Source organism: Hirundo rustica, chromosome 25, assembly GCF_015227805.2.
Source record: "Hirundo rustica isolate bHirRus1 chromosome 25, bHirRus1.pri.v3, whole genome shotgun sequence".
In the NCBI taxonomy this organism is placed as follows: domain Eukaryota; kingdom Metazoa; phylum Chordata; class Aves; order Passeriformes; family Hirundinidae; genus Hirundo; species Hirundo rustica.
In genome coordinates this window covers 1,109,182-1,128,342 of record NC_053474.1, presented here as the reverse complement: position 1 = coordinate 1,128,342, position 19,161 = coordinate 1,109,182, and the positions used below count along the sequence as shown (strand labels likewise).

The window sequence follows — 19,161 nt, the reverse complement described above, 5'->3', positions numbered from 1 at the left end:
TTTATTCCTTCTCTCTGCAGATACATGTTACCATTTTGCCCATGCCCTCCCCTATCAGCACCGTCCTCTGCTGTTTGCAAAAAAAAAAAAAAAAAAAAAAAAAAAAAAAAAAAAAAAAGATTTGCAGAACACCCACACCACTGCAGGTACAGAGGAGGAAAAAGGGGGGAAAAAGGCAGAGAAGTGAACCCCAATTGATGGTTTCCTCTACAAGTTCAGTGCTTTTATTGGAGATACTGTGATAGTGCCTTTCCTTTTCTCTAACAGGATCTCTCCCTGCAGCAGGTCAGCACAGGAAGCAGAGACAAGTTCTGCACAAGGTAGAAAGTAAAGCCTAATTCCTGTCCTTCCTCCTCCCTGGCACCATAAAAATTTCAGAAGCCAAAAACTGTCTCACTAAAGCAGCAACAAGTTATCAACGCTCTCCTCGTATAACAGCATCTGACATAGGTCAGTAAACTAAAGAATTACTGTACTCTTTACTAGAGACAAATTTAACTTTTAGAGCTAATATTGTAGTAGTGAAAATGGCAGCATTACCTTTTGTGATGCTACCATTTAACTTTAGTAGGTGCAACTATTCAAGAAAAAGGCAAATGATGACCAAAAAACCCACAACAAATCAAGACACAGAAGGCAGAATTTCAGAAGAGTCTCAAGCTCTCTGTTAATGAAAAGGACAAGTCACTCCATCACTTGTATGCCTTCACTGTCCAGAGTCATCACCTGGTACCTGAGTATTCAATTCTGAGCCAGCTTTTAATTAAGATGAAAGCCAAGACTGACTAAATGAAAATGTGGTATTTTAACTTTTTTTAAGTACAGCATAAAGATAACACAGCTTTTAAAAGTTTGCTTAACCACATAGGCCTTTATAGACCTTGGTCTATAAAGACAAGCAGACACAAGAGTGTTACAGTTTGATACTTTTTTTTTTTCATTTTATTAGCACAAAATCCTGTAGTGGGTGAAAAGAAAGAGAACAATCGCATACCCAGAACATGGAAAACTCACCACACAAACGGGGATTCTCTCTTCCTGTTACTTTGCCAATTACTTCTCCTCTTACCTTGAGAATTTGAACTGTGAGAGTGCTTGCAAACTACAAAAACCAACCTTACGAGCCTGCAGCACCTCCTTAAAATAATCTCTGCGGTTCCATTAGCAAAAAGGGGCTCAGCCTAGATTTAAGAGAACAGACCTAGAGCACTTGAATTCCAGTTTCCTGCTGTAAAAAAAAATAAAAAGAATACATTTACACAGCATGTGCATACACCCCAGTGTTAATGCATGTATATTCATTTTTACATAGATCAATGGAAGTTCATTTTAGAAGCACAGAAGCAGTCCCAGGGTTATTTCTGACCACATAAATACAGTTGCAGAGATCATTTCAATTAGTTCTTCTCGCAGGAACTTTTACAGTGGGGACTTGTAGAGTTGGTCCAATGGCTTTGCAACACCTATAGGTACACAGGGACAGGTAAAAGGAGGCAAGGTCTTTATGGGCCAGTGGCTGGGCTTCCTGCACAGCAAGGCTGGTGTACACAATGACATCTGCAGTACTAACACCAATAAATTAAAGAATTCATATCTACTGCCCACAGTATGAAAGCAGAATTCACAAAATCAGAAAAAAATCACTATTCTAGTCAGACTGCACAGCGACAAACAAGAGGGTGTTTGCCACAGTACAGAATCAATGTATTTGCAAAGTCCAGTACTATTAGTAAATTATGGCACAGTGAACTTAATTGCCATGCACAGGTAACACCCTCAGACATTTCCCTAGGAATTGTCCTGATTATCAGTCAGAGAGTGGAGAAGGATCCACCATCAAAAGGCAGTAACTTGGTAATTTCCCTGCCTGGGAATAGCTGAAAGTGGCTGCTTTATTCCAACAGATGGCAGACATTTCAGTTTAGCTAGCCATGCAGTTGTTCCATGAATGGGATTAATCACACAGACTGATGACATCCACGTTTTTGCAAAAGAGAGCAGGTAGTTTATTTCTGATTTTAATCCTTCCCTTCCATCAAAGGGGTCATACCAAGAAGTGTGGTCTGAAAGCAAAGTATCACTATCTCTTAAAATGAAGCTCCAGGTCAGTTCTCTAAACAAACACATGATCACTAGAACAGAGCTCTCTATTAACAAGCACAGAATTCATGAGAACTATGAGCACACCAGCAAGAACAAGAACTACTTAATGGAATGATTTGTGAACCAGCCTCAGCAAGCAAAAAGCCTGAGTTTCACAAGCCTTAATAACACCAATTTCGTTTTTGCATGACAGGAGGTAAACTTAAGCAAAAGAGGATATTCTACAGATTAATTTTTTTAAAAAAAAATTTAAAAGTTAAGCAAGTAAGTGACCGCTCAGTGTTTCACACAAAACCCAACTCCGTTGTTTGTAAGTTTTGACCAGGCAATCAGTCAGACACAGACTGTTAAAAGAGGACTCCAAACTGAAAACCTACTGCATTTGCAACACAGCTGATTTCAAACTGGCGTTTCTAACTCCACTGGCCTCAAAGTATTTTCACAGTAGCTTCAGTTGCCCAACATGAGTCACAATCTGCTGTTCCACAGTTAGGACCACTCTTCTCTGAAACATACTTCAGGCTTTCAGACTACTCTTCCCTTGTTCCACAAAACTTTGGAGTGAAGAGCTGACAAGTCCATCAAGGTCTTTAGCTTCCCTCTAGACTGCATTCCTCGGTGTGCCATTGTGAGTCACTGCTTTCATATTTGAGGTGCTTGATTGATGGTTGCAGATCCTGTGGGAGGCAACACCTACTTCAAAAACCTCATGAATGGCTTTGCGGAAGCAGTGAAAATTGTAGTCTATCAAACCTGTCACGGAGAGGGAAAAAAACTGTTCAGATTGGCATATTTATGGAAACAGAGCTTCAAAATCCATACAAAATTTACCCAATACACCTATTTAGTATAAACTTGGACTCAGAAGATTGAACAAAGTTTTACTGATGCTAGTATTTGTTTGGACTCTCCATTTTTTTAATAAAAGATATTCATTTGGAATGCAAGGAGTATATTCATGATCAAACAGTAGCTAAGTAGCTCCATTCTATTCCACTGGAAGAGATGGAAGGGACAGAGCTCACCTTAGCTACACAAGTCATTTTGGCAGGAGCACACTGATTAAAGGGATGATCCACAAATTTGAAAACACGACCTCATTACATCTATCTCCAAAAACTAAAAAATTCCTCCCATAAGAAACTACACAAACTTAGTCACACAAAAATCAAGGCGACTTGTAAAGTGATATTAATATTTTACAGCTGATAAAAATCACTCTATAAAAGCTGTTCAGTGGCAGGGAAGTTCTTACCTTTGCGCTCAAAACTCTCTTCTCTAAGAATGCAAACTAACGCCAAAAACTTTGTTACTTCCTTTAAGTACAGGACTGTTGTGTTATTGAGCTTGATAATTGCCATTGACTCTTTATCATAAGCACTTCCAGTGCCATCTTCTTTTAACCTAAAAAAGAACAAGTTAACGCAAGGCAGAATCTAACGTATGTAACTTCCAAGACAAACAGCTGTTAAATGCAGTTGGAAGAATATTACTCATACTGAACTCAGCAAATGGAGAACCTGCAGTGCAGCTCTTGGTGCCAGAGAGTGAGACCATTATCAGACACTGAGCTCCTCAGGAAAGCCAGACCTAAGCAGAGCAGAGCCCTTCCTTAGCTGCTGTCCATCACAGATGAGCAGGTAAGAGCAAGCTGCCAGGGTGCATTCTTTGATGTCAGTGGAGCGACATCTCCATGAAATTACCTTTGGTAAATTAATGCAAAGGCTTCCTTAGTGAGGCTGGGGCAGAGGATGCAACACAGAGCAGGAGACTTTTTGGTCTTAAGCTAAACCAGCCTGCATTTACAAGAAGAGATGAGCATGCTGTCCTCAAATTATTACTGTTAGTTAAATTACTATAGAAGCAAATGATTTATCCCAAGTTATTCCTGGAAAAAACCCCAAACCAAACAGATACACAATCCAGGATCATTAAATGCTGTGGTATTTTCTTGCTGGAATTTTCCAGGCTACAATCCACAGCTCTAAGTTCCACTTCTTCAGAAGTCCAGTGGGAAGTATAATTCTGCTGTAAATTGTGAGATACAAGCTCTATGTGCATCCCTCATAGAAAGTCAGCAGGAGACAAGCTGGCAAATGTTACTCTGTTCAGATTGCAGCAAGCCTCAACCCAATGTCACTGCAAGTTACACTGATGGCACGCTACTGACCCCAGGTATCTGCAGGTATTTATGGGCTTGCACCCACCAAGCCAAACAAGACACAGCAGCACCCAGATTTTACACGAAACACGATTTCTACAAATGTCAGATAGCTGTCTGTGAGTGGAGGGAAACAAGTACAAAAGCTGCCAAATCATTTGGATTTATTTCAGTTACTCACAGAACCAACTAAAGACCAGCTGATAGCATTTTTCTGTATGACAAAGGCAGCACCAGTTGCACAGTTTGCAACCTGTTCTACGCCTTCTGAGGAGTTTTTTTTCCCTGAAAGTATTCATCACTTACCCATATATACAGGAAACATCTATGACTACATCAATCATGTCACAGCACAACTCATAGGACTGCATGTCCACAGGGGAACTGTCTGTTGCAATGTAGATTTTGCTGACTACATCGAAGAGAAAAGCTTTTTCAATGCCTGAATTCTTCAGAAAGAGAAAGAATTTGGATGAATTTTAAAAATAACTGCATTTTTAATATCTCAAGTAGAATTCATACATTTTCACGTTCTTAGTAGCAGAAAATGGTTTAAATACAAGCAATTTAGAGGCTTAAGACAGGTTCAAGATTTAGAGCACATCCTTTATAAATACAATAGCCTTGTTGCCATAGTACACATCGACATCACATAGCTGACAAAAATAAAACTGGGGACTCTTACAATTCTTTTCTGTTTATTATTTAGCTAATCATTATTAAAGTTACATTTTACTACACTTTCAGAATCCACCTTCAGCAATTCACATCCACTTAAGGGATTGGGCTCAAGATGAGATATTTCATAGTAGTATGCTGGCTGTTAAATTTTACGCTTGTAGTATCCTGGCAGTTCAGTTCCTGCATGAAGCATTTGCCACGCAGGATAACATGCAGAGCAGCTAAGTCAGCTTCTGAAGTTAAAAATCCCTGAAAAGTAGCACACTGTGCCTATGGAAAAGCACTATGCCATTTGTAACTTTGCTAAAGTGCACGTGCTCACACAAAGCTCAGAAGCCTTCTGTGGTCCAATTTACCACATACACACAACTGGCAAAGCTTCTTTTCTATTTATGCACCAGAAGAATTCCTTATCTCCTCTTCCTAGCTAGTCTGCATGCCCAGGGCAGTGTCCTGAGGACATCCAGATCATCTTCCTGGCATCAGGATTCCACTCCACATCCTCAGGACACAGAGCAAGGTCAACACCCCCTTTATCCACCAGGCCAGGTTATTCCAAACAAGCATTACATGGTAGCACGGGGTGATGTGTGTAAGTTCACAGCTCCTCCTGGATATAAATGTTTATTTCTTTGTTGTCCACGTGCCTGCAACAGCCTCACAGACAACTTAAACGAGACCGTCTCGTCTCTAAGGTGGTATTTTATTTGATTAAAAGTACAGAGCAGCAAATTTCTATGACACTAATTCCGTAAGAAATGCAAACACTAGAAGAATAAAGGCCAAAGTCTCACAGGTCATATGAAATAGACAGCTAAGTCTGAGGCCAAGTTCATATAACCAAAAAATTCTCTTGCCAGTACAGCTACATTAGACCACTGAGTGCCTCAGCAAAGTAATCAGTAGACCCTGCTGGCAGGAAACTTCCCTCAGCTGTTAGAACCAGGCAAAGTACACCCTGTCAATATTTAGAGAAACCCTACAAAGCACATACCGGCACAATTTAGCTGTGGTGAAGGAGCTTTTAATACAGAAAACCAGGTCAGCAGAGTACACCCACACGAGTGCCACCCAAATCTCTCGAGGGCACATCTAGCCAGAAATCTTGAGCAGGACTTGCTCTACCATTCTGCATGTTTTATTCGAAGTTATTTTAGAAGAACACTTACTGATATGAAGATATTAAGTAGATTTTCCAGGGTTGGCAGCTGTGGAATGAGCTTCTGCACCACTTTACTGAAGGCTTCAAATATCGAATGGTCATAGATACTGGTCAAATAAAAGCTGAGATGAGGAGGGAGGGCAAAGAAAGAAAAAAGAAAAAGAACATTCAAGAGTATTTCAGAATTGCAACAGAAATGCTCAAGTGATGTCTCCTAACATTCAGGCCTGCTATTTTGCCTGGGATGCCTTTATCACAAATATGTCTGGACATTGCACAAAGAACCTAAGTTCTGAGCAGCTGGAGTACACATCAAACAGAATTTCCCCAAACTCAAGAGATGGGAGACCAAATATATATATTTAAACATTGTTAGAACACAAAGTGCTTATCACAAAGGTGTAAAAATGCTTTATTAGATTTCCAGTCCTGTTCCAAACCTTCCACTTTTTTCACATTAACATCGAGAGATACTGGGCCCACGAGAATCAAAAGAACAAAACCAGAGAAAATATAGCTTATTTTAAAGATGTCTGTTAAAAGATAGAAGATACCTTAAAAGTGAGTCTTTCTCAGTCAGCCTAACAGCTGAGGCTTGTCCATAAATTCAGCAGTGTATCTTATTAACACAAGTTGGTTCAATGTTAAGAAACTACCCAGACCTTGCTCCAGTTGTTCCAGTATTACATCTAAAACCCTTAATCTGTGTGCATATCAGAAACAGTATCACATATGCCAGAGTCTTTAACTCACCTAAGGTGAAGTTTTTCAAGCCCAGCATCTGTAAGATCATCATTAGCCCTCTGATGAATATCCCTCTGAGTTTCTATTTTATGGTCATCTGATAAACCATCAACTTTATGAATAAAAACTTCAAAGTTCATTTCTGGGTTGACCTTGTAGGCTTTTGAAACTGTAATGTGGAGTCTTGTTAAAGCTTCCATGTAGTCATCCTGTAAAGCAGTTTTGGCAGGAATTGATTACAAAGTTTCTGCCTGATAACTATTCCATTCTGCACAAGGACAAAATACTTCAGCACAAGAACTTAACTTCTGTAACTAAATAGAAGTATGGGAGAAGAGGATACCTTGACAGGCCAGGAAACCAAGCAGCTTAGACTCTATGTCAATTAAGCTTCGTTAGCTAAGCAAGGCTCAGCTACACAAAACCAGACTTGAGAACAAAAGGTGTGTGACACTTCAACTCCAGCACGAGGCAGCAGTGATCTCCAAGATATTTCCTGATAACAGGAAACACCCCATGGTGCAATTCTTGGTTTATTAGAAGCTACCAGACACCCAGCAGTGCCAATACTAGAAACTGAGGTCACAAGTGTGCTGTTATTAATTGAACTCCAGAGCAGAAATAAGGGATCATTCAGACCATCTATCGAGCAGGTTCTCGCTGTTATTGCAGAACATTCAAGTTCAGAGTAGGAGCCCTTTTCTACTCTCTCCACCAGTAGCAAATGCCCAGTCACTTCACCAAAATAAACCCACACACCAGAAGTCAGATTGCCAATGCATCTCTTCATGCACAGCAGAAACCTTATGAACTTATCTAAAAATATAAATTACTGGCATCATTCCTTTCGCACAAAAAGCAAAAATAAAACTTCCTTGTGATTTGTATTTACCTGGGCATCAATAACATATATTAGAGCACCTGTTCCTCTGAAGATCATCTCATAATCAAATGTTGGATCAAAAAAGTCCATCTGTCCAGGAAAATCCCATATTTGGAAGTTCACAAATGAACTGTTGGAAATATCATCCTTGTAGATTTTGTTGGTACTTTCCAAGAACAGAGTCTCATTGGGAGACATCTTGTGAAACACCACCTGTTAAAAAAACACAAATAATAGTCTAGATGAGAAGAAATTAGTGAAAGATTTGTGACTTGAATTCTACAAATAGCTTTATCCATTCTAAAATGCACAGCTTCCTTTTGGGAAATAGACAACTCCCTGCATCAGCTAAGGAAATTACCTACTCCTAAAAGAACCAAGCAGCTGAATACAGTTAAACATTGTCACAAGTCCAAATAACACTACTGCTGAAGGCACAGACATCCAAGTTACTCTTTCCTTCCCTGCAAGGCTAGCACAGTGTTTTCAAACTCTGTTATATTCAGATCTAGTACAAAGTGAACTAATTAAATAATAGCAAGCTTTTGAGAACCTTTCCTTTCCAGTCCTAGAAATTCCTAAAGGAAACTTCATTTTTAGTCTGATGTCATGTGTAAAAACACAATATAATCATATAGTTCCTAAACTACAACAGAAGCATATAAAAATAACACCTCAGTTTCAGAGATACAAATAGCCAGGCAGTTTGCCATCTATTAATCACTTTTTCTTTTTGAGCAGGGAATCACAGAACGGGTAAGGCTGTGAGGGAGCACGGTGGGGTGATCTGATCCAACCTCCCTGCTCGAGCAGAGCACATGACACAGGATTGCGTCCAGACCAGAAGCTCCAGTGAGGGAGACTCCACACCCTCTCTGGGCAGCCTGTCCCAGGGCTCAGGCATCCGCACAGCAAATAAATAACTCCTCACACGTAGGTGGAACTTGCTCTGAAAGTTCACCAAAGAAACGACGAAGGATTTCACGCTAGCTGGTAAAAACAGCTGAGCTGCAGGATGACAAACGTACTCACTGCTAGACCTCAAAAAGCCCCACTGGGATTTTAGCCCTTCCTTGCACACAACCACCAAAAGCAGCCTCTAGCAAAACCAGAGAATGTTGTGCTAATGCAACTCAACCAGACAACATGAAAGTTATTCTGAACAATGTACTCTAAATAACGCAGTCACACACCAGGACTGCAAAAAAAATAAAGAAGTTTCATATACAGCACTTGGTAAACCTAAAAACTTCACAATAGGGACTGCAAACTCGGTGATTTTGGTTTCTTCAAGTGTTTCATACAGTTACAGAAGTCATCCATTAGAGACCTGATGCAACAAAGTGTCAAAAAAACCTGCAAGCCAAACAGCACCACACCCAGCACAGCTTAGCGAGGTTCAAAGTAATACTTCAGCCTAGAATTTTAAGGCCAAGGGAAAGAATTTATTTCCTTGGGGCAAACATCTTAGGAGGCCAGGGTCTAAATGAGGTTTCACACAGCAGGACATTTGTATGGAGAAGTAAGAATAGTTCTAGATACACAGCAGTTGTACTGCATTCTTCCAGGTTTGCTGCATAGTTTTAAAGAATTCTGAAATCAACATTCCTTTTGGAACTCAGCATCTCCCACAAGAGCAGGACAGAATTAGTAGATTCAGTTTAAAGGTGATAAGTCTCCGGGAAGCAACACTGTCACCTTTTTCCCTTTTTTTTCCCCAAAACAGCACATTTCATCAGACTGATGCTCTCCACCTGAACCCTTTCCAGTTTCCTATTACATCATGCAGCACAGTAAGTCCAGTTATGCAAGTCTGCACAAAAATTTGGTTATGAACTGAAGCAATCACCGCATTCCCAAAATCTACCTACAATTTGCTACTAAATACTCATAGGTTACACCAGTATGGAAAACCCAATTGACCAAAAGGGAAAAAAAAAAAAAGTCTCTCCCTAGGACCATGGTTTTTTCTTTTGTTAGAGATCTCTTGTCAATACTGCTCTCAGCAGAAGTACGAAATTATTTAATTCACTTTTTTCACTGAAATTTGAGAATAATCAGAAAGGCAATGCAGTGTTTATCTTGCATATGCCCCTATTTTCTGGCAAAGGGATCAACAGCTAGTGCCCAGACAGAAGGGTTGGGTCTGGTTACGACCGTTTTTGAACTAGAGAGATTTAAGAGCAGGGACACTGTTAATAAGAAATTTCCTGATATTAGAGTTTGCTCAGGCAGCATCACAAAAAGCTCCTAGGTACCAGAACCACAGCTCCCAGTTCCTACGTAAGATTGGTAACTGATTGGCAAAAGATAAATTCTATTCCTCTAATTGCATATTCAACGTGGCACTATTCCTTTCCTACACAACTACTGGAATAGGCCCTCAGAGCACTGAAGTCTACCCTGGCCATAAAAAAGTCCAAAAGCTACACCTACAAAGAGACTTATAATGTCTTAAAACCTATCTGCAATTTGGAGCTCCTCTCCTCCTCCAGCTTTTAGGGTTCTGTTTTTTCACAAGTGGATAACACAATAAGATATCTAATAAGAGTCCACAATGAATTCCATTCACATGAGTAAAAGTTAGAAAACCGCTTTCAGTGGAAGCAGCACATTTGCACATACAGTGGGAGCATTTGACTTAAATAATGGGGAATAACTGGTAAGGCTAAAAAGCAACAACAGTCCAGTCTGCTACGGTATTTCAGCATAGCACAATGGAAAAGATTTCCCACTAACAGAGTCTGAAATCAGCTGAGAACTCCTTGGTTTACTGCAGTCTATGGATTACCAAGCAGTCTGCATAGGATTGCTAAAAGAAGCAGATGCATACCTGCTGTACTGCAATGTCCAAAAAGGCTTCTCTGCACAAAACCTTTATAGAAATCTCTGTAGGTTTTCACACTTGCATCTGAAACAAATTCGAGGCCCTTAAGTCTAGAGCTGAGACTCACGCATTTCACTACCAGCACCTTCCCATAAAAATATCACCTGAAAAGTTCACGAGAGGGACTGCAAGCAAAATTTGCACCAAGGAACACAAAGATTGTTCTGAGTGCTACAATTCTGCTGAGCTACGTGGCAAATGAGAAGTCAGTTTTGTCTTACTTTTATTAAGAAACACTAGTGACTTCACGAAGCTACCAACAAACCTAAGGCACCGGAACTGTTGTATTTCCTCCTTGACAAGCGACCCTTGTTTACTCCCTCTAGCAAACTAGAGAAAACCAGAGGCTGGCTCTGCTCACACGAAAGCAGAAGTCTCCTTCAAAGCATCAAAGGGCAGAACAACCGCTCAAGTCTTCTTCCCAGCGGAAGCTCTAGCTAAATACCACACACCTGCACCGCGTAAGAAAACACCTCACGGTAAATTTCACACCGGTATCGTCACTTTCTACTTCTGAGCCTTAAAAGCGAAGAAACACGAAGGCTACAACCTACGCTACACAACCTTCCTCTCTAGGGCAGACGATCAGAGTCCATTCTGGAAAGCAAACGTCTTTAAGCGGGAGGCTCCGGTCGCTCCGACTTCGCCACACGGGCCCACAACCAAAAGCAGGAATAGCCCGAAGGGCAGCGCGGCAGGGAGAAGGAGCTCGGCGCCGGAGAGGCAGCGCGGCAGGCGGAGGCGGGGAGCCGCCGGCTGCCCCTCACCTTCTGGATGGAAGACTTGCCGCTGCGCCGCAGCCCCATGAGCAGAATCCGCGGCTTGGAGTCCGCCCCGCCCGCGCCGCCGCCGGGCCCGCCCGCGCCGCCCCCGGGCCCGCCGGGCCCCGGGCCTCCCTCCAGCTCCGCCTCCTCCTCCTCCTCCCCGTAGCCGAAGTCCTTGGGGAACGAGTCCGCGGCCCCGAAGCTCCCCCCCACCAGCGCCGGCTCCTCGGCCGCGCCGGGCGCGCCCGCCCCGCCGAACTGCAGCGCCATGTCCGCCCGAGCCCGCCGCCCGACAGCCGCCAGCGCCCGGCCCGGGGCCTCCCTCTGCGGGCCCGGCCCCGCCGGCGCGGATTGGCCGCCGCGGGCTCCGCGCCGCCGATTGGCCCGGGCGCGCGGCCAGGGGAGGAAGGCTCCGGTCGGCCCCGAGTCACCTGACGGCGCCGCCGCACGTGAGCGGGGCGGGGCGGGAGCGCGCGGGGCCGCGGGAGCGCGCTCCGGAGAGAAAGCGCCGCTCCCGCTTCGCTCAGGGCGCAAACGCAGCCCTCGGCCGGGCAGGGGACAGTTCGCAGAAGAAAACGTTACCTTGCGAAGCGATAGCCTTCGTTAAACTGGAGTTAGTTTTCTTCTGGCGGCCCTGGTGCAAGCGGGCGCTGAGCTGAAGTTGTACCAAGCATTTGTTATTTCATCGCGATCCTTCCTCGTTTAAGGTTCGCGACGTCCAAGTGCTTTCAGAGGGAAGCAAATACAGTTTTGAAAATTGGAAGGTTGTGTTACTGCTCAAGGCAGGAGTCCGTGCCCTGTGATGGCTTCACCACCACCTGTAGCTGCCTTGCTGCTTCTTTAGCAAGACCTTTCCATCCCATTACTCAGAAACATGTTCAGCTGTTACCCTTTGCACAGCATCACCCCCTCCCTGCTTCCACCTGGTGCTGCTTAATACTCTATCTTACATTCAAGGGAGCTGGCTTCTGTCCTTTGTTCCAGAGTTTGGGGAATTTTTTTTTTTTTTTGGCCTTTCTTGTTTGGCTATGGTTTGTTGGTTCAGGGCATTTTTTTCCCAATTAATGTTTTACAGAATTAAAGCAGTATTTTCCCCTCATTTTGCCTGCCTTCTGGTCTGTTCAGGTCAATAGGTACAATAGTAAGGTATGCAATTATTACACTCACTAGCCTTGATTACAATGACTAACAAAAGTTTCTGATCCATCCTACCACATTTTCAAGATAGCTAAGCTTCCTTATTTTTAAGATGGGTTCTGCAGACCAATGGCCAATAAATCTAATACATAAGACAACTAGTGCGTTTCATTTCCTCATTCCTTTATTTTTCCTGTCGTCATCTGCCTTTAAAGTACCTAGTTTTAGGGTAAGAAAAAAAATCAGCTCCTTAAAATACTATTACTCTTTTTTTATTTTTTTTATAAAGGTCTACTTTGCATTTCAGAAGAGTCATGAAACCAATTCAGGGAAAGGGGAAAGGAAACATAGGCCAAATGAATAATCAGAAGTCACACCCACATCCCACCCCAGTGGGATTTTATTTTTCCTGTTAGATGAATCAGAAAGCAGAAGTCTCCACACTGTCGTTTTAGATGTGCCACTCGAATTACACAGGACTTTCATCACAAGTAAGAATTTTGGGTAATATTCAGAACTGCACAGGCAATATCTGGATCGACTTTGCAAAGCCCAGTCTGAGATGGGAGCAGACATGAGTTGCATGGGAAGAGGTACACCTCATGCAAATTAAAGAGAAAGTTCAGTAGCTACTGCATTTCAACATTGTGCTATATCCATCACTTAACGGTACTTGCTCATTTTATGCCCATCTGAGCAGTGTTACCCTATCAGCTTCAGTAGAAGTCTCACCTCAGTGCTGAATACAAACATAGAAAGTCATTTGAAGGTCCTGCTTTAATTTACGTTTGGTCCATCAGTGTCATGGTTAAAAGAAAACAGAGACAGATCAGCAGTTCCACAGGACCATTGACCATGATGTGAAAATCACATGACACTGGCAAGCAGTTATCTAAAAGTTATGATAAACTGTCAACCTTTCTTAAACACAGAAAGCAAGAACACTGGCCAGTACGCTTAACTCAGCAGTTGCCGTGGCATCTGCATGCTCATGGCAATGTATTCTTTAAGATGAAGTAACAAAGTAGACAACGCAGAGGTCACACACACACACAAAAGACCGCATTTCTCAGGAAGCCCTTTATTAAGTCAAGGCAATAAAGGAAAAACTACTGTTATTCACCATGCTTCTCATCTTGAGGTGGTTCATACTGAGCCAGCTGTGGATTTAAAGAAAGGAATTTAGTTAGTCACAGTATTTCATGTAACACTCTGTACCAAGAAGAGAAGAAAAAGGTATGGTCTGGACTTGTTCCATCTACTCTGCTCATTTTAACTCATCCTTATGCAGGACCATTTTCAAGTCAGGCAGTAAAGTAACCCTTCTCCCAAAACATCCATTTCTCACACTCTATAACCGTGCACCCATCACAAGGTAGATTTTAAATGCACTTTGAAGCACACATGACCTGCCCTTAACTTTCTATCAGCCTTTAAGTACTTTCATTTTAAATAGCAGTTGCTAGTGACTAGTGTTCTATAAGCTCTCACTGAAACATGATTAAAGGAAACAGTCATTCTCATTGCAATAGTATCCAACCTAATAACATTTCTTGTAATCATTCTAGTTTCCATTATGCTTTCGGGAGAGTATAGCCTGGGCAACTACACACTTAAATATGACTTTTACTTGTAAAGTTACTACCACAGAAAGATACAAAGTTGTTCATTTGACCTCAGTGGCATTAAAGGTAAATTCAAGCTTCAAAATCAGTTCAAGAATTAGAGCCATCTCGCTACAATATGCTGCTTCAGCTTCCTCAATTAAGATCCTACCCTGTGCAAACTGCAGTGACTTAAAAAGAAACAAAGTACCTAAATATAAATTAAATTTTAAAGCATAAATAAAAGTTAAAAATAATAAGCACACAAGAATACAATATCCGTGTGTTCCTTCCTACCAGCAACAGTAAATTGCAGCAATCATTCTGCTGCTAATAAGAAGCACTAAAATCCTATTTTTTTTATTATTGCAGATTTTACTACAACAGATGACTAGTACACAACGCAAAGTCAGTTTTGTTTTCCACCAAGGACCTAACTGTTGACTTCCTGTCCTCCTCCCAAGACACACACATGAACATGTGACATTCATGTGATGAATGCAACAGTAGTTACCAATAAATACAAGTATTTCATGTTAGAGGTCTGCTACAAGACAGTGGTAGTGTTCTCCCCGCATGCTGTGTGAAGCTCTACAGTGTGACAGAATGAAGGGCATTACATTGTAGAGGAAAGAACAGGGGGGGGAAAAAAAAGAAAAAACAAAGAAACACACTAATACTGGAAAATGTGTAAAGAACAACACTTAAACAATGAAGAAAAAGGGCTTACTTTCCTGCAACAAGTTTTGATTTCTTGAAAAGATTTCTTTAAACAAAGACCCAGATTACTCTGCTCTCATCTAGCTACTTAGTATCAGCTGCATTTTTAAGTCTGCTGAAACAAGCGGCTGGTCTATTGCTACTCTGCCTAAAATTCTGTTCTTTGCCATATTTCCTAATAAGAAATAACAAACATAGCTGAGGACTCATAACGGGTAACAGGAAAGAGGGAGAATTAGGAGAATAGGACAGCAAGATGACACTCTGGACAAGAAATACAAAGGGGTAATGGCCAAGAATCCCTTCTCACACAACTAAGAGAGGTGGATGTCTCCCAGGAGAAATCTGAGGGTATCCACATATAACAGCCACATCCTCCTTCAACAAATGCTTGGAAACCTGCAGTGGCACAAAAGCTGCTGGCACATGAAAGATCTCGGGGGTCTCCCTCCTTGTCAGAAAGCTGTTCACACCCCAGAGCGCTCTCAGACCCGCTGAGGAACGGCCCTGCCCCAGCCAGCACTTCGGACTCACTGCTGTTTCAGATACACACCGGGGTCATCTCAGGTAAAAAGCACAAATTACTTTTCCACACGGATCTAAGTGCTGTGTAAGATCCTGCCGTGTATAAGTTTGTGCCGAGTGACACAAAGTAATACATAATATTCCTCCTTCAATTTGCCTTTTGAAAGGCTTTATAATGGATACATTACCTTACTTGTTTTGAAAAACTCTCCTGAAAGCATGATCTACATAATATCAGACAACTTAAACACATCCAGATGAGACTCAATACAACGTATTAGACAAGATAATAAAGAAATAAAATCCCTAGTTTAGCAATATTTTGTTATATTCTATAAGAAGTGTCCCATAAAAAATAATAATCTTTACTACAATGAGTTCTATCAGCATTTCTCATGAGGCCCAACAATGCAACATCTATCAATTACTCAAATGGAAGAAAGTTAGCTCTATTCTAAATAACTAAAATATTTTTTTTCTTGTATAATATGGAACTATAGAGTAACACCACGTAGACTTTTACCTTGGTTTTCAGTTTTTTATTTTCTTCCAGCACAGCTTCATATTTTTCTTTCATCTCTGCCACTTCCAAGCGAAGTGCCTCTATTTCTGGATTCTCAGGAGCTGAAGCTCCCAGATGATGCTTCAGAAAACTGATATTTAGATGTTAAGTATTTCTTCAGCTATATAACTACATTTTAGTTTTAACACCCGTGTTGAAGTTAACACTGCAGTACATGGTGAAAATTGCAGTAAACCATTACTATAGGAAAAGAGTTACCAAAATGAAAGAGCTTTTCAAATTCATAGCTATACCCCTTAAAAACAAACAAAAACAAGATATCAGTACAAATTCTTAGGTGTTACTACCCTTTTCTTTTCTTAATTGCAGATCATTTGAAGAATTGAAAGAAATAATTTAAAAAAAATACCCCAAAATGGAGGCTGCTTAAAAATGGCAAGACACAAAATATGCTAGTTCCCCCCTTCTTTGTGTATTTAAAAACAAACAAAAAACAGAAAAAGGAAGCGTGAAGAAGCAAGCTTCAGAACCCATTGCCACTTCAGGTACTCAAGCCAAATGCTGCAGGTCGACAACACTCTGAAATGGCCTAAAACCTGGCTTCATAATTGCTGGCACACTGAAATGCCCAGTTCTATTGCACCCTGTCAGACGCTGTTAGCTTGTGAAAATGCAATTATATTAGGTAAAGTGCATTGATAAAAGTCATGTTCTCAATGCAAGGCTTTGAAATGAGCCTATCCAGTTCACCCACGAGTCAGAAGCAGTACTGTGCATGAAGTCTCGATAAATAAGTCACAGCAAAGTAAAAGGATACTCCAGTGCACTATCTGGTTTCTCTGGCTCTTCATATAAGGCTACCAACACTGCAAATAGAAAATATTCAACAATTGCAAGAAGTTCAGGCAACTCTAAGTTTTTAAAACACACACCAGCAGTCAGAAAGCTTCCAAGTTGAGTTTTTCCATTTAACGAGATTTTCACCTGTGTATTTTGACATAAGCAACAGGTCTGCTGTATCAGAGGGGACAGAGCATTACACCTAGTAACAGCTAAAGAGTTTTCTTGATCCTTACCCCACATAGCCTTCAGCTATTCTAGCACAGAACACAAAATGGCCTGAAAGATTTTTACATAGCCACATGCACCCTAGTACTAGCTTTTGCCAGTGGGACTGAAATTCTACCTATGTTGTTCATAAAACTTCTACTTAAGCTACATCTTTCAACCACAAGACATCAGCAGTTCTGTAACTTTCAGCATAAAAGCAAACCTCCATCGAGCATCACCTACAGTTACAAAACTAAATAGCTGCTGAATGGCTAGGTGACACTGATAATCTTCACAGATGGGGGCTCTAATGGCCAAAATCACCAGACAAAAGCAGCAATACCCCGACAACTTAAACAAAATGAGCTCTATACAGAGCAACACAACTGGAGGTTCTGCCACATGAATACCCAGAAAGTCCCCAAACATAAACCACTCCCTGCTACCCACAGGGGCGATGTGCCAGTTTCAGATGTCTGAAGTACACAGCCAAACTAAGCTTCTAAGCTAAGTACCTCCTAAGTTAAAAGCAAAATTAGGTTGCCTCACTGCTTGGAAGGCTTGATTTGCCATCCCATTGGATGGTACTGCGATTGAAAAATCAAATTATACTCACACACACCAGGCCAAGAGTCTTAGTGCAGCAGCTATTCGCTTGACATCCTAGATCTGCTGCTCCCTCTTTAAACAGCACATTTTCAATATTAACAGAACATTATTTTTTCAATATTAACTGAAATATTAACAGATTTTTGCCACATACTATTAGAAGGGTCTCAAAAAGATTTTAGAAGGATTTTAGAGATACCAAGTCACACGTGCCAAGTTTAGCATCATCATTTTCCCCAGTTCGACACGGGGAGTCATTATTCCAGAACTTTGCTTCATTCATACCAGAAAAGCACTAAGCTCCACCCAAGAAAGGGTATCACACAAAGTTTTTCTACCATAACATTTGCTGTTATTTCATCCCGAGCACTGACTTCCTCCGGCAGAATAACAGTACCCAGAACTTAGGAAGAGCACGCGTCGAAAGGAAAAAAAAAAAAAAAAAAATTAACCAAAAGCACGCGCTGAAAGAAGCACTTTGGCCGAAGAAGAGAGGTCTCCACCACACCACGGACGGGCACAGGAGCCGCCTCCCCGTTCCGCCCGCACCTCGCGGAGCCGCCCCGCGGGGTCTGCAGCTCCCGGGCCCGCTGCCCTCTCCCGGCGTGCACCGCCCCGCCGCGCACCTCCGGCTCCATTTCCAGGCCACGCCGCACCAACTTTTCCAGGCGAGTTCTTCTGCCGGCCGCCTCGCCGGACTGAGGAGAGAGAGCGATCGGCGAGGCGAGAAGGCAATGGAGAGCGGCAAGGCGGCCCCAGGGAAAACCGCGACGCTGCCGCGCAGGGCGGCAGCCGCTCCGCGGGAGCGGAACACGCCGAGAGGAGCGGCACCCGCCCGCAACGCCCACGAAGAGCGCCCGCCGGGCTCGGGCGGCACGGCGTGAGCCGGAGACTTACCCTTGGTGAGCATGTCCAGCACTCCCGACTTCTCCAAGTACTGGCGGAACTGCTCCCGCTTGGAGTCCGCGGCCTGAGGGAGGACGCCCACACGGTCAGATCGGCGGCGCGCCGCGCCTCGACCGCGGAGGCGGCCCTTTGGCGCAGGCCGGTCCCGCTCTCCGCCGCGGAGGCGGCACGAAGGGCCGAGCCGGTGTCGGTCGGCGGCCCGCCGCTCCGCGCAGCCGGCACGGAGAGCGGCACCGCGCCCACGCCGGCGCGCTCCCCCCTACCTTGTAGTGCGCCATCTAACCCGCACGGCGCCTGCCCCGGCCCTGCGCCTGCGCCCTGCTCTTTAACGGCGCGAGCGCGTCCCCGCGGTTACCGGGGCGACGGCGCCGCGGCAACGTCCGGGCCGGGCCCCTCGCGCCGGGCCCCGCGCGCCGCCCTCGCCCCCCTCAGGGCGCCCTCGCTCCGTTCAGGGCAGGCTCGCTCCGTTCAGGGCGGCCTCGCTCCGTTCAGGGCGGCTTCGCCCCCCTCAGGATGCCTTCGCCCCCTCAGGGCGGGCTCGCTCCCTTCAGGGCAGGCTCGCTCCCCTCAGGGCGGCTTTGTTCCCCTCAGGGCAGGCTCGCTCCCCTCAGGGCGGCGGCTTTGTTCCCCTCAGGGCAGCTTTGTTCCCTTCAGGGCGGGCTCGCTCCCTTCAGGGCAGGCTCGCTCCCCTCAGGGCGGCCT

The 19,161-nt window shown here is 43.4% G+C and overlaps 2 protein-coding genes across 4 annotated transcripts in view; both read right to left on the bottom strand.

Annotated features, from left to right (window-relative positions):
- Positions 1 to 913: 913 nt before the first annotated feature.
- The window catches only part of RRAGC (Ras related GTP binding C), a 32,509-nt gene continuing 14,261 nt past the window's right edge, over positions 914 to 19,161 (bottom strand). The window contains exons 1-7 of one of the 3 annotated variants that reach the window (XM_040086115.2): positions 11,389 to 11,679; positions 7,744 to 7,947; positions 6,861 to 7,060; positions 6,115 to 6,229; positions 4,571 to 4,713; positions 3,359 to 3,507; positions 914 to 2,856 (exon numbers count right to left, since the gene is read on the bottom strand). In XM_040086115.2, the coding sequence (XP_039942049.1) occupies positions 2,705 to 2,856; positions 3,359 to 3,507; positions 4,571 to 4,713; positions 6,115 to 6,229; positions 6,861 to 7,060; positions 7,744 to 7,947; positions 11,389 to 11,655 (1,230 nt within the window). In that variant the 5' untranslated portion in view covers positions 11,656 to 11,679 and the 3' untranslated portion in view covers positions 914 to 2,704. Of the gene's footprint in view, positions 2,857 to 3,358; positions 3,508 to 4,570; positions 4,714 to 6,114; positions 6,230 to 6,860; positions 7,061 to 7,743; positions 7,948 to 11,388; positions 11,680 to 19,161 lie in introns of those variants that run through there. The other 2 variants (XM_058423563.1, XM_040086116.2) reach the window with 2 other exon arrangements.
- On the bottom strand, positions 13,588 to 18,778 carry MYCBP (MYC binding protein). The gene is made up of 5 exons (XM_040086118.1): positions 18,723 to 18,778; positions 18,451 to 18,523; positions 16,712 to 16,760; positions 15,895 to 16,024; positions 13,588 to 13,682 (listed from the first exon to the last, which is right to left on the bottom strand). The coding sequence occupies exons 1-5, from the start codon at positions 18,735 to 18,737 to the stop codon at positions 13,638 to 13,640; spliced, it is 312 nt and encodes a 103-aa protein (XP_039942052.1). The 5' UTR covers positions 18,738 to 18,778; the 3' UTR covers positions 13,588 to 13,637.